The sequence below is a fragment of the Coregonus clupeaformis genome, chromosome 18 (assembly GCF_020615455.1).
Source record: "Coregonus clupeaformis isolate EN_2021a chromosome 18, ASM2061545v1, whole genome shotgun sequence".
NCBI lineage: Eukaryota > Metazoa > Chordata > Actinopteri > Salmoniformes > Salmonidae > Coregonus > Coregonus clupeaformis.
Genome location: NC_059209.1, coordinates 51671378 through 51685999, shown reverse-complemented (window position 1 = coordinate 51685999; position 14622 = coordinate 51671378). Strand labels below are relative to the sequence as shown.

The 14622-nt window shown below is 46.1% G+C and overlaps 2 protein-coding genes across 4 annotated transcripts in view; one reads left to right on the top strand and one right to left on the bottom strand.

The window, feature by feature from the left end:
- The window catches only part of LOC121566909 (iron-sulfur cluster assembly enzyme ISCU, mitochondrial-like), a 14468-nt gene extending 12921 nt beyond the window's left edge, over positions 1 to 1547 (bottom strand). The window contains exon 1 of the mRNA XM_045226936.1: positions 1457 to 1547. The gene's annotated coding sequence lies outside the window, so the exon portion shown is untranslated. The remainder of the gene's footprint in view (positions 1 to 1456) is intronic.
- On the top strand, positions 120 to 14622 carry sart3 (spliceosome associated factor 3, U4/U6 recycling protein). Of its 3 annotated transcripts, XM_041886494.2 has the most exons (20): positions 120 to 211; positions 626 to 924; positions 1554 to 1680; positions 1976 to 2080; positions 2175 to 2359; positions 2614 to 2719; positions 7626 to 7750; positions 8034 to 8189; positions 8794 to 8932; positions 9140 to 9268; positions 9379 to 9456; positions 9547 to 9605; positions 9732 to 9841; positions 9959 to 10071; positions 10217 to 10293; positions 10528 to 10699; positions 10996 to 11468; positions 12721 to 12873; positions 14019 to 14209; positions 14420 to 14622. In XM_041886494.2, the coding sequence occupies exons 2-20, from the start codon at positions 739 to 741 to the stop codon at positions 14607 to 14609; spliced, it is 2874 nt and encodes a 957-aa protein (XP_041742428.2). In that variant the 5' UTR covers positions 120 to 211; positions 626 to 738; the 3' UTR covers positions 14610 to 14622. The 3 variants fall into 3 exon arrangements, with proteins under 3 accessions (XP_041742428.2, XP_041742437.2, XP_041742418.2); XM_041886503.2 differs by lacking the exon at positions 120 to 211 and having other exon boundaries at positions 259 to 924; positions 9140 to 9247; XM_041886484.2 differs by lacking the exon at positions 120 to 211 and having other exon boundaries at positions 260 to 924.

Genomic DNA, 14622 nt, shown 5'->3' with positions numbered 1-14622 from the left:
AGCATGCACCTAAAATATTTGTTTACGGACCGTCATAATACCGAAGAAGAAGAAGTTAGCGTCATGGATGACGTCACGCAAACACACGACAGTTTCGAATTTTTTATGCTCGAGAAGAAAAGGCGGTTGTCTGCTGTATAATCTTTTTTTGGCAGTATGCCGTGCTGTGGCGCCAAACAACAAGTTATTTTGTGCATTCAAATAACAAATTGTAATTAGTTGCAACATTTCTATTAAGTCTCATCTGCACAATAATATAGAGTGTAACGTAGCATATTGCCGCATTAGCATATACACAGGAATCATTTATTTCTGTGATCATATAGGAACACATAGATCTAGATCTCACACTTTGCGTTTTACTCATGATATGGACGATGAACTGCAAAACAGAACTGCATAACAGTACAATAGGCTGCTTCTGTGCTTCTCATCATTGCACAGCGTGCACAGGGACGTCGGCCATTAAAATTGCCGTACTGGAGTCCCTCTTTTTAATTGCAGGGAGATTCGGTACCCGCTCTTTTCAGGAGGAATCTTAGCAAATGCAATGTATAGTGGTTATAGCTGTTATTGTCCAAGTAATATTAATAAATAGTTATTTGGTTGTGTTGTTTCCATGTAGGTAACAGATTACGTGACGTTTCGAATTTAGCATAGAATCAGAGGGTGGGTTTGCCAGCCAGGCTCTACCTTGGACAGCTCTCACTACTGTTACCAGGCAGACATAGTTCCAACATGGCAGCAACGGGGAACGCAGAAGAGACGCAGTTGCAAGAGATGGAGGAAGAGGCAGGGATGGAAAGGGAAAGAGATTCAGATGAAGAGGAGGGTATGGGAATCGAAAATTCCGACGACGAAGAAGACGATTCATCCGAAGATGATAAAGATAATGAAGCCGAAATTCAGCGTTTGGAGGAGCAGGTACGTTAGCTAGCTGACTAAGCTAACTGTGTTTGAGAAATGAATGGAAACCTAGCTAGCTATTTTAATCCACAGTGTTACAGCTAGCCGTATAACGTTTGATGTCAACTAGCTGACAACGTTGTTGGTTACATTGATTTAAAAGCAAACAACACATCACAAACAACAAGCTGGCTTGTTTGCAGACTTGCACCGCTTGTACTGCAAAGAAAGCTAGCTAGCTACCTAGTTAACGCTAGCTCGCATGCTAATAGTTAGCAACGTCGGCTAGCTATTAGTTGATGCCTCATTATTTAACTATCTAGTCAGCTAGCATGTTACCCAGCCACAATTATATAATACTTGTGAATATAATACCAGCCATCGTAATACCAGCCAACGTGCTTGAAGCTGTATTACAGCCTGTAAACACGTGCCCTTTCGGCGAGCTGCAGTTGGGAAAGGTAGCTAGCCAGTCAGCAACATCATTGAACAGTCAAGCTATCTGGTTGATGGCACAAGCAATACTCATTACAGTGTCTAGTTTACTTACATATTGTGTATTTGTTTGCTAACCAAAGACAACGTCTGTAAATACACCCCTAAGGTTGTTGGTCTGACTTGTCTTCTATGCTCTCTCTGACTTTCAGCTGTCCATCAATGCTTTTGACTACAACTGTCATGTGGATCTCATAAAACTCCTGAGGCAGGAGGGGGAACTGCCTCCACTGCGTAAGGCAAGGCAGAAGATGAGTGAGCTCTTCCCACTGACCGAAGGTTTGTGTCTGATGGCCTCTGGAGATGCAGCCATCTTTATGCTTGGCAACTTTTATGATTGAGCTGAAGTGCTTTATGTTGTAGACTAGATTAAATATAAAACTCGTTGCAAGAAGGTCTGCTGCTCCTTTTGTGATTAATTGGTGTGAAGAAGCCTTTTATGTATGATGATGATTCAGTAATTTGGAACAAGGTTTACTGTTTCATAATTTCTGTGAAAACTGATGGTTTCATTGTTGTAAACATACTGAATGTTATTGTGAACTCTATAAAGCTGACTTGTCCTCTCCTGCAGAGATTTGGCTGGACTGGCTCAAGGATGAGATCCGCCTAACCGAGGAGGAGCCGAACCGGGAGAAAGTCTACGAACTCTTTGAGACAGCTGTGAAAGATTATATCTGTGAGTTCTGTCCCCACTCATTGGATTGTGTTACGATTCTATATGATGTGATGTTATTGTAAAGTAAACATTGAAATTCTTGTGTGGCCTTCAGGCCCTGAAATCTGGCTGGAGTATGCCCAGTACTCTATCGGGGGCATGGGACTGCCTGGTGGGATGGAGAAAGTGAGGTCCATCTTTGAGAGAGCCCTGACAGCCGTGGGGCTGCACATGACCAAGGGGGCGACTGTGTGGGAGGCTTACAGGGAGTTTGAGAACGCCATACTGGCAACTGTTCAGGTGAGCGCCCCTGAAGAATAATGATCTCAAGTAGCTGCAACATGCTGCTCATTTTTCTATATCTCCCCATGTCTATATTTCTTAGGGTGTTTTGTATAATACCATCTGCTAAATTAATGATGGTATATTTTCCTTATATCTTCAGTCTTGGGCAGAAATGTTAAAAAAAGCATGATTGAATGCAATCTGATATTACACAAACCAGGCTCTTTGCTGGATTTTGACTCAGTTTTCTCTCCCTGCTTTTTCCTCAGCCTCCCCCTGGCAGCGTCCCCACCCGTGAACAGCAGGAGCTTCTGAACACTCAGCTCGAGCGCATCCACACTCTGTTCCGCCGCCAGCTGGCCATCCCCTTAATGGGTAAGGCTCCCCCTGCTCCACTCTGGAGGGGATGCTGTACAGAGGGTGGGGGGGGGGGTTGGTTGGATGGAATAACATGTCCTTGAGAGGCTATTATGGCACACTTGGGAGGTACCCATCACAAATACCTTTCAGGACTGAGACGTGGAGAGCCAGTGCAATGCTTCGTAGACAACGGGTGTAAACTAACAGTGAAATGCTTAGTTACGGGTCCTTTTCCAACCATGCAGATTTAAAGATCAGAAACAAAAATAAAAAATAAATAAATGTGACGGTGAATAACTAATAAATAAAAATAACATGGCTATATATAGGGAGTAGAAAATAACATTGCTATATACATGGAGTACCAGTACCGAGTTGATGTGCAGGGGTACGAGGTAATTGAGGTAGCTATGTACTGTACATATAGGTAGGGGTAAAGTTACTAGCAGCAGCGTATGTGGTGAGTGTGAAAGGTGTGTGTGTTGGGGTGTCCGTGTAAGTATGTGTGTGGGTCGAGTCCAGTGTGTGTGCAGAGTCAGTGCAAAAACGGGTCAATGCAGGTATTCCGGGTAGCCATTTGGTTAGCTGTTTAGAAGTCATATGGCTTTGGGGTAGAAGCTGTCCAGGGTCCTGTTGGTTCCAGACTTGGTGCATTAGTATTGCTTGCCGTGCAGTAGCAGAGATAACAGTCTGTGGCTTGGGTGACTGGAGTCTTTGACAATTTTTGGGCCTTCCTCTGACACTGCCTGGTATAGAGGTCCTGGATGGCAGGGAGCTCGGCCCCAGTGATGTACTGGGCCGTACGCACTAACCTCTGTAGCGCCTTGCGGTTGGATGCCAAGCAGTTGCCAAACCAAGTGGTGATGCAGCCGGTCAAGATGCTCTCGATGGTGCATCTGTATAACTTTTTGAGGATCTGAGGGCCCATGCCAAATCTTTTTAGCCTCCTGATGGGGAAGAGGTGTTGTCGTGCCCTCTTCACGACTGTGCTTGTCTGTTTGGACCACGATAGATCCTTAGTGATATGGACACAGAGGAACTTGAAGCTCTCGACCCGCTCCACTACAGCCTCGTCGATGTGAATGGTGGCGTGCTCGGCCCTCTGTTTCCTGTAGTCCACAATCAGCTCCTTTGTCTTACTGACGTTGAGAGAGAGGTTATTGTCCTGGCACCACACTGCCAGGTCTCTGACCTTCTCCCTATAGGGTGTCTCATCGTTGTCGGTGATCAGGCCCACCGCTGTTGTGTCATTGGCAAAATTAATGATGGTGTTGGAGTCGTGCTTGGCCACGCGGTTGTGCGTGAACAGGGAATACAGTAGGGGACTAAGCACGCACTTCTGAGGGGCCCCGTGTTGAGGGTCAGCGTGGCGGATCTGTTGTTGCCTACCCTCCCCACCTGGGGGCGGCCCATCAGGAAGTCCAGGATCCAGTTGCAGAAGGTGGAGTTCAGTCCCAGGGACCTTAGCTTAGTGATGAGCTTGGAGGGCACTATGGTGTTGAACGCTGAGCTGTAGTCAATGAACAGCATTCTCACGTAGGTGTTCCTTTTTAGGGCTGACCCAATTTTTAGTCGAGCAGTTGCAAAAAAAACAATGTTTTATGGCACATGTCTTGATCGATGCCTATCTCAGTGGACTATTCCATTCCTGAGGTGGCACACCAGTATCACCAGTAGTACATTTACTGTTAATTCCCATAATTAGTAATCTACAATGTTTGTTTGGTTATCGTAAATCAGTTAATGCATTCAATATATTATTATTACAGTCGTTTACAGTTCTCATTGTCGGAGTGGACACGTTGTTTGCAGAGTGTACAACCTAGGCTACACTTGTGAGAGACAAGTTTTGGTTTATTTCATTCCATTTACGAGTTTTTATTTGGAGCGCTCCTGTCAATGTTTAGTAAGGACATGCACCTGATTACACATAGAAGTAGGCCTATGCTACCTGGCCTGCGCGCCAATGTAGCGTTATAAATGTGCACATTTGGGGATCTGATACTATTTCTGATTGTCTTAACGCACCACCACTAATGAGCTGTGGAGCTTCTCAAAGTAATGTTTTCTTCAACTCAAACATTAAGTAAACAAAGTCAGTTTTTACATCCATTGAGAATGACAATTGTTCCTCAATGTAGCCTATTTGAAAAATCTTTCCAGCACTCTCCCTTTCGATAACCACTCGTCGTGAAAGGGAAAAAAAATGTCATGCTCTGATCCAGTAGAAACGTCATAAAATAGGCCTTTCTGATTTACTTCTTATCCCTTCCGCAAATAGCCTACAGCTGTGTCTGTCTGGAGCTCACTGGCACGGGAAACTGAGGGTCCAGAATATTTTATACAATGTTGCAAGTTTATTAGCACAAGCTTTTGGCTGGACCAAGTTGATAGTTGATACATTATTTGAAGTTCCTTGTAGACAGGCCATGTGTAGCCAATGTGATTTATTTTAATCAGGATCTTTTCTACCTGCAGGCTGCAATGTTTTTATTTGTTGGCGTTATGTAGGCTATTTTTTACATAGTTGGCAATATAATATAATTTTCATTTAGATATAATTGTATTAATCACATGACAATGATTTTGAGATACGACAACTTTATTATAAAATAAATGAAACTGTTCCACGAAAATGTGCATATGAAAATCATAACTGGCATGCAGATCGGTAGAAAGGGTAAGATAAAAAGGTTGCCAACCCCTGGTGTAGCCTATTACCGGCAACTTCGGGAGCATAATGGCAGAATCTGCGAAGGCCAGCAGCAGTGGGAGGCGGTGGTTCGGGAACAGGTTTTTTTTCTTCTGGTTTTCTTGATCTCTGGCTCACTCTGAGTCATTTTTGTGTCTTAATTAATCACAGTGTACTTAAAGCATCATTTTACATTTACATTTTAGTCATTTAGCAGACGCTCTTATCCAGCGCGACTTACAGTTTGTGATCAGACAAGTTTATTTGATTAAAACACATAGGGTGTGTCTATATATGGGCAAATACACGTTTTTTACTTTAGAGAAGTCGATTGGTCGAAAGAACAGATTCTTAGTCGACCAAGATTTTTTAGTCGGGGAGAGCCCTAGTTCTTTTTGTCCAAGTGGGAAAGGGCAGTGTGGAGTGCAATAGAGATTGCGTCATCTGCGGATCTGTTGAGGTGGTATGCAAGTTGGAGTGGGTCCAGGGTGTCTGGGATGATGGTGTTGATGTTAGCCATGACCAGCCTTTCAAAGCATTTCATGGCTACAGATGTGAGTGCTGATAGTCATTTAGACAGGTTACCTTGGCGTTCTTGGGCACAGGGACTATGGTGGTCTTCTTGAAACAAGTAGGTATTACAGACTGGGTCAGGTAGAGGTTGAAAATGTAGCTGCTGGTCAGCGCATGCTCTGAGTACGCGTCCTGGTAATCAGTCTGACCTTGTGAATGTTAACCTGTTTAAAGGTCTTACTCACATTGGCTATGGAGAGCTTCAAGGCAGTGTCGAAGCGAGCATGGAAGGCATTTAGCTCATCTGGTAGGCTCGTGTCACTGGGCAGCTCGTGGCAGGGTTTCCCTTTTGTAATCCATGATAGTTTGTAAGCCCTGCCACATCCAATGAGCATCAGAGCCGGTGTAGTAGGATTAGATCTTAGTCCTGTGTTTTTACGCTTTGCTTGTTTGATGGTTCGTTGGAGGGCGTAGTGGGATTTCTTATAAGCGTCCGGGTTAGTGTCCCGCTCCTTGAAAGCGGCAGCTACATTTACATTTTAGTCATTTAGCAGACACTCTTATCCAGAGCGACTTACAGTTAGTGAGTGCATACATTTTCCATACTGGCCCCCCGTGGGAATCGAACCCACAACCCTGACGTTGCAAGCGCCATGCTCTACCAACTGAGCTACAGGAGGCCCAATAGTCTTTAGCTCAGTGCGGCAGCTCTAGTCTTTAGCTCAGTGCGGATGTTGCCTGTAATCCATGGCTTCTGGATGGGATATGTACGTACGGCCACTGTGGGGACGACGTCATCGATGCACTTATTATTGAACACAGTGACTGATGTGGTAAACTCCTCAATGTGGTAAACTCCAGTCTGTGCTAGCAAAACAGTCCTGTAGCTTAGCATTTGCTTCATGGGACCACTTCCGAATTGAGCGTGTCACTGGTACTTCCTGTTTGAGTCTTTGCTTGTAAGCAGGAATCAGGAGGATAGAGTTATGGTCAGATTTGCCAAATGGAGGGAGAGCTTTGTATACGTCTCTGTGTGTGGAGTAAAGGTGATCTAGAGTTTTTTCCCCCTCTAGTTGCACAGGCGACATGCTGGTAGAACTTAGGTAAAATGGATTTGTTTTCCTGCATTAAAATTACCGGCCACTAGGAGAGTTGCTGAGTGTTGCTTTCTCTTACTATGTGGCTTTTGATAGACTCAATAGAGGTTTACAGAGAAAGCACTCATACTCACCAGGCCCAGTAATGTGGTCCCTGACCAGCCTTTCATCCAAGCGCAGGACTGGCCAAGAGATAGCCAGATGGTCTGGCATTGTCTGCTGCCTTTTTTCTGGTCCGGCTGAACGGCCACTGGAGGCATTTCTGGAATGGCTAAACCCATCTCTCGCTTCTATGACCTGTGCCAACCATGGTGCCAACGCTCAGTGTGGCCTGTCAGTCACTGCTTTCTACCTCCACAAGATGATGGCACAAAGAAAAAGAAAACATGGCTGTGTGCTATTGGTAAAATGTGGACAAACTCAATGTCAAAAGCCAACATCCTTCTGAATGAGTTTTAACCTTTTGGTGTTCCTCCCTTGAATTTATTGTAATAAATGCACAGAATGCTCTTTTATATAATCACCTTCATTCTAAGCCACACTTGTGGCTGAGTGTTGAATGCATATTCAGGGTTGACCGTGTGAAAGGTTTCTCCTAATGAAAGCTGCTCTTTTACAGACATGGAAGGAACATATGCAGAGTATGAGGAGTGGTCTGACCAGGGGGTGTCTGAAACAGTCTCCCAGAAGTACAAGAGAGCCCTGCAACAGATGGAGAAGAGCAAGCCTTATGAGGAGACTTTGGTACTTACCTAGATTGTATTCTACTCTGGACATTTTGTACCATACTGTTTGTTTTGGAAGGATTTTCAATGGATCTGAAGCATTCAATTCTGATTGCACTGCCTAGAAAGTAGCAGTAGATTAGTAGTAAAGTTTTGTATCGTTTTAAGCATTATGTGCTTAAGCAAATTGATTGCTTTTTCCTACATGTACCTCTGAAATCATTGTGAGTCTTGGTGTGAGTCTGTATGCTAGACATGGTCGTCTGCTCAATGCCTTTAACATGCCAACGTTTGTGTTTCAGATGGCAGCCGAGCCGCCCAAGCTGGCAGAGTATCAGACCTACATTGACTATGAGCAAAGGGAGGGTGACCCGGCACGGATCCAGATCATCTTTGAGCGGGCACTGGCAGAGAACTGCCTGGTACCAGACATGTGGGCCAAGTACACCAAGTACCTGGTGAGTGTCCCCCAGCCCCTTCCACTGCACCGCACCGGGTGACGTGCTGCACTGGGCTCATTTTAATTACTCACAGCCAGCCGTCTCTCGCTCTCTCCAGCAGCTCCTGAAATTTATTCATGGCCTTTTAATTGCTTTAATGGGATGGTAATGAGATGCTGAGATCGCAACCCTAAACATGGACAACATCCAGTAATTCATCAGAGCCTGGGCGTTTCACCAGTTTGATGAAAAAACAAAAGTTTAATCTTATTGTTCCAAACCTGTAATCCATTAGGCTCTTTTTAAGAAGCCACGTTTTGGCCTCCTGCATATACTAAGGGAAGTGATTAAATTGATGGAGGTGCGATTTAAGTGCATTATATGCTTCCACACATGAATCAAGTTATGACATTGCCTAATGGTGTTGGGCAGTATAGTATTCCTTGTGCAGCGTTATGATGGAAAATGAACGCTATCCCACAGGTTCACCTTTCTAGCAAACAAGTCTGTTATCACCCAGGTAGAAATTACTGTAGATTTACGGTCTTTGAGTTCCTTGTCAATGTGGGTTGTGATTTATTGTTGGATTGTTTTATTAACAAGTATTTTGCTGTTGCCTCAGGATCGTCAACTAAAAATCAAAGACCTGGTCCTGTCCTCTCACGACCGTGCAGTCAGGAACTGCCCCTGGACCATGGGCCTGTGGAAGAACTACCTGCTTGCCCTGGAGAGGCATGGGGCCAACCACCACACTATATCAGGTAAGCACTGGACCACAGGTGGGTTATGGAGGCATCACTCATATGTGTCATGTATTGTGTGGATGTAAACAAGGAGATTTCAAACTGAATTGAAACATACATTTCATTCATAAGGGGTGAACTTGTTTAAAGATGTTGTATCGCCCCTATTATTGATACTGGGACTTCGGAATCATGAAAGACCATCTCTTTTTTTCCCCTCCACAGACATTTTTGAAAAGGCCCTGAATGCCGGTTTCATACAAGCCGCAGATTACGTGAATATCTGGGAAGCATACCTCGATTACCTGAGGAGGCGCGTCAATTTCAGCAAAGGTGAAAGCACCTTAACATTGGGTAATGCAAAGTAATTGAACTAATAAGATCTTATTTGTGGTGTGGGGAAAGTAAAATGTATGGATGAAAGAAGTCCTCTATTGATAATGGTGTTGTTCTTTCTTTTCCAGAGTCGAGCAGAGAGCTGGAGGAGCTGCGGGCAGCCTTCACCCGTTCTCTAGACTATATGAAACAGGACGTGGAAGAGAGTAAGTCGACCTGCAGCCTGTGTACAGTACTCATCTTGGTCCTTGTGTGTTTGTGTTGGAGACTCACCACTGTGTCTTGCTCCTGTCTAGGATTTAGTGAAAGTGGAGACCCTTCCTGTACCATCATGCAGGTCTGGGCAAAGATAGAGGTAAGGGTGAAGATCATGACAAACTTGTCTTGTGTTCACTTGCTCCTATCATTGCAGATACAAGTCAGTGCAAAAATAGCATCTATACAAATTAAAATGTGATTTTATACAATTTTTTCTTTCTAGGCCCTGCATTGTAAGAACATTCAGAAAGCTAGAGAACTGTGGGACAGCATCATGACAAAAGGGAATGCCAAATTCGCTAACATGTGGCTGGAGTACTATAACCTGGAGAGGTCAGTGAGGTCACTCTTTAGTGGTCACCTGTGAACTGTTGATTTGATGGTTAGAGACCTTGATTTATCAGTGACAAATCTGATGGTGGTTTTGTGATATGGGTTGACTCTTTGCAGGTCGTATGGAGACGCTCTCCACTGCAGGAAAGCCCTCCACAGGGCCGTCCAGTGTACTACCGACTACCCAGAGCATGTGTGTGAGGTCCTGCTCACCTTTGAGAGGGTCGAGGGTGAGTCTGTGATAGAAATGTCATGAATAAGTGGACAGGTATCAGAGGTGTCAGTTGGTGTGATGGATTGGCTGATTTGTAGAAAACATAACACATAAATCATGGTGTGAGTGTTTCAGTGCAGTTTGTTGTGTGTCACCACCAGGGTCTCTGGAGGACTGGGATGCAGCGGTGCAGAAGACTGAGACAAGGCTGAACAGAGTCAACGAGCAGAGGGCCAAGGTAAGATGACCCTGCAACACTCACAACACTGCTGCTAGCTAGGCCTGTGGACATAGTAGGACGTTGATTATACTGGGCAGGGGAGGATGGAAGGATGAGTTGGGGTTGTAAGGGGAATGGGAACAGTTGTAGATTTTTATAACAGAATTGAAAGGAAAAAACAAACGTTTTGCTTGTGCAGCTGTCTGTTTCTGTGCTGTCATGTTCATAACTTCATCCCTGTCCATCTCTCAGGTGGCAGAGAAAGAGGCCCATCTGGTCCGACAGGAGGAGGAGAAGACTGAACAGCGACGGAGGGCCAAGGCAGACAAGAAGAACCAGAAGAAGGGCCAGAAAGGCAGCAGGCCTGGGGAGAAGAGGAAGGCAGAGGACGAGGACAACGACGATGAGTGGGGGGAGGAATCAGGTAAGGAGAGACATCATGATGATCCTACCTTTTTTATTGTTTTATTTTTTACATAGGAATTTTATTGCTTGGTCTCCGCTTATGCTAACAAAGTGGCATGTATAAAAGTAATCCTGTGTGTTTGCTAAACTTTGTGTCACCTCTCTGTGCAACAGTAAGTAAGTAGCCTTGAGCCACTCATAGGGCAGGAGCCTATCTCCTGATTCTGTAGCGTGAGGCAGCTTGATGTACAAGTACACCACCTGGACGCTAGTCTATTGCAGGGCCTTACACCTAATTTATCTCCTGTGCAACAGAGCAACCTCCAAAGAGGCACCGAGGGGAGGGCAACCAGGGCAGCTTCAGGGGAGGAGGCGCTGAGGAGTTCATGGAGACAGAGAGTGGACTGTTTGGGAGGAGAGCCCCCCCTTGCCGCAGACAGGAACCCCCGGGTGCTAAAAGGGGCCAGCAGATGGCACCAGCCACCGTACGGAAGACCCAGGAAGACAATCCAGAGCAACGCAAGGATGACTGCAGTGTGTTTATCAGTAACCTGGCCTTCAGCATGGAGGATCCAGAGAAGAGACTGAAGGAGTTGTTTGAGCCCTGCGGTCCTGTCCAGTCGGTGCGCCCCGTCTATGCTGCCAAGGGCTTCAGAGGGTACTGCTACGTACAGTTTGAGGGCAAAGTGTCCGTGCCCGAGGCCCTGAAGATGGACCGGCGAGAGGTGGACGGCAGGCCAATGTTCGTATCGCCCTGTGTGGATAAAAACAAGAACCCTGATTTTAAGGTGAGCGTGAGACCCATCTACATTGAACAAAAAATATAAACGCAACATGTAAAGTGTTGAGCCCATGTTTTATGAGCTGAAATAAGATCCAAGCAATGTTCCACAAACAAAACCTCTCTAAAATGTTGTGCACAAATTTGTTTACATCCCTGTTCTCCTTTGCCAAGATAATCCATCCACCTGACAGGTGTGGCATATCAAGAAGCTGATTAAGCAGCATGATCATTACACAGGTGCGCCTTGTGCTGGGGACAACAAAAAGCCTCTCTAAAATGTGCAGTTTTGTCACACAACACAATACCACAGATGTCTCAAGTTTTGAGGGTGCGTGCATTTAGCATGCTGACTGCAGGAATGTCCACGAGCTGTTGCCAGATCATTTAATGTTAATTTCTCTACCATAAGCCGCCTCCAACGTTTCAGAGAATTTGGCAGTACGTCCAACCGGCCTCACAACCGCAGACCATGTGTATGGCGTTGTGTGGCCGAGCGGTTTGCTGGTGTCAACGTTGTGAACAGAGTGCCTCATGGTGGGGTTATGGTATGGGCAGGCATAAGCTATGGACAATGAACACAATTTCATTTTATTGATGGCAATTTGAATGCACATGGATACCGTGACAAGATCCTGAGGCCCATTGTCGTGCAATTCATCCGCCGCCATCACCTCATGTTTCAGCATGATAATGCACGGACCAATGTCGCAAGGATCTGTACACAATTCCTGGAAGCTGAAAAATGTCCCAGGTCTTCCATGGCCTGCATACTCACCCATTGAGCATGTTTGGGATGCTCTGGATCGATGTGTATGACAGCATGTTCCAGTTCCCGACAATATCCAGCAACTTCGCACAACCATTGAAGAGAAGTGGTACAACATTCCACAGGCCACAATGAACAGCCTGAACAACTCTATGCAAAGGAGATGTCGCCCCGCATGAGGCAAATGGTGGTCACACCAGATACTGACTGGTTTTCTGATCCACGCCCCTACCTTTAAAAAAAAGATATCTGTGACCAACATATGCATATCTGTATTCCCAGTCATGTGAAATCCATAGATTAGGGCATAATGAATTTATTTCAATTGACTGATTTCCTTATATGAACTGTAACTCAGTCAAATCTTTGAAATTGTTGCCTGTTTTTATATTTTTGTTCAGTATGTTAGTTTTGATTTAGGGGTGGATGAATGGAATGGTGGTTTCACCATGTAGATAGTGAGTTACTCTTTTAATGTCTCTTCCTCTAGGTGTTTAAGTACAACACAAACCTGGAGAAACACAAGATATTTATCTCGGGCCTGCCTTTTTCCTGCACCAAGGAGCAGCTGGAGGAGCTGTGCAAGGATCAAGGCACCATCAAAGACATCCGTCTGGTCACCAACCGCTCAGGCAAACCCAAGGTGAGGAGGCATAACTCTGGGAGGTTAGGCTGTACAGGTCTGGGGCTGGAGGTTAGGATGCCTGGGGCTGAGAGGTTAGGATGCCTGGGGCTGAGAGGTTAGGATGCCTGGGGCTGAGAGGTTAGGATGCCTGGGGCTGAGAGGTTAGGATGCCTGGGGCTGAGAGGTTAGGATGCCTGGGGCTGAGAGGTTAGGATGCCTGGGACTGAGAGGTAAGGATGCCTGGGGCTGAGAGGTTAGGATGCCTGGGGCTGAGAGGTTAGGATGCCTGGGGCTGAGAGGTTAGGATGCCTGGGGCTGAGAGGTTAGGATGCCTGGGGCTGAGAGGTTAGGATGCCTGGGGCTGAGAGGTTAGGATGCCTGGGGCTGGGAGGTTAGGATGCCTGGGGCTGAGAGGTTAGGATGCCTTGGACTGAGAGGTTAGGATGCCTGGGGCTGAGAGGTTAGGATGCCTGGGACTGAGAGGTTAGGATGCCTGGGGCTGAGAGGTTAGGATGCCTGGGGCTGAGAGGTTAGGATGCCTGGGGCTGAGAGGTTAGGATGCCTGGGGCTGGGAGGTTAGGATGCCTGGGGCTGGGAGGTTAGGATGCCTGGGGCTGGGAGGTTAAGCTATACAGGCCTGGGGCTGGGAAATCTGGGCCTGGGAGACTAGAAGGCCTGGGGCTGGGAGGTGGGTGAGGCTGTACAGGTCTGGGGCTGGGAGGTGGGTGAGGCTGTACAGGTCTGGGGCTGGGAGGTGGGTGAGGCTGTACAGGTCTGGGGCTGGGAGGTGGGTGAGGCTGTACAGGTCTGGGGCTGGGAGATCTGGGCCTGGGAGACTAGAATGCCTGGGGCTGGGAAGTGAGGCTGTACTGGTCTGGGGCTGGGAGGTGAGGCTATACAGGTCTGGGGCAGGGAGGTTAGGTATTTTTCTCTATCCAGATGTTAGGTTTAGAGTATTTAATTTGCTCTTGAGTTCTCCAATTGAGTAATAAGTTAGTAACTTATATTTGTTGTAATGTGTTTAATATTACACCCATCTTTGTAAACATCCAAACATATAATTTGAATCACACATGTAGAAGCTCCATTTACTTACACACGTAAAATGGATAGCTCTCATGGGAGTTGCTGCTCTAATGTGCTGCTGTGGCGTGTCTCTGCAGGGTCTGGCATACGTGGAGTTTGAAGATGAGACTCAGGCCTCCCAGGCCGTGCTGAAGTTGGATGGCACCGTACTACAGGAACACACACTCTCTGTTGCCATTAGCAACCCACCTCGCAGAAATGCAGCCGACAAGCCTGACTTCAGCAGGCCCATGGGAGCCATGATGCCCCGGGCTATGGTCTATGGATCGTAAGTTGGCCAACGCTCTAGTAATAAGACTCTTCTAACAAGGAAAGATGTTACCCTGACGATAGTACTCAATACTAATATCCGATTGGCTATGTTTCTCCAACTCATGAAACATAAGCTGCCTTTTAAATCGGCTATTCTCACCTGTTCACTGAATAAATATATAGATGTGAATTTGAGAGCTCTGATTCCTTTGGTTTTATTTTTCAGAAGGGGAAAAGGGCGAACCCAACTCTCACTAATCCCTCGTTCCCTACATCGGCAGACTGGATCAGAAAGTAAAGCAGAAAATGGGACTGCACCTAAACCCACAGGGGGTGCATCCGAAGACGCTGGGTTTGACGCACACGCCAAGCCCATGTCCAATTCAGACTTTGCCAAAATGCTTCTCAAAAAGTGAAAATTATGGAAAA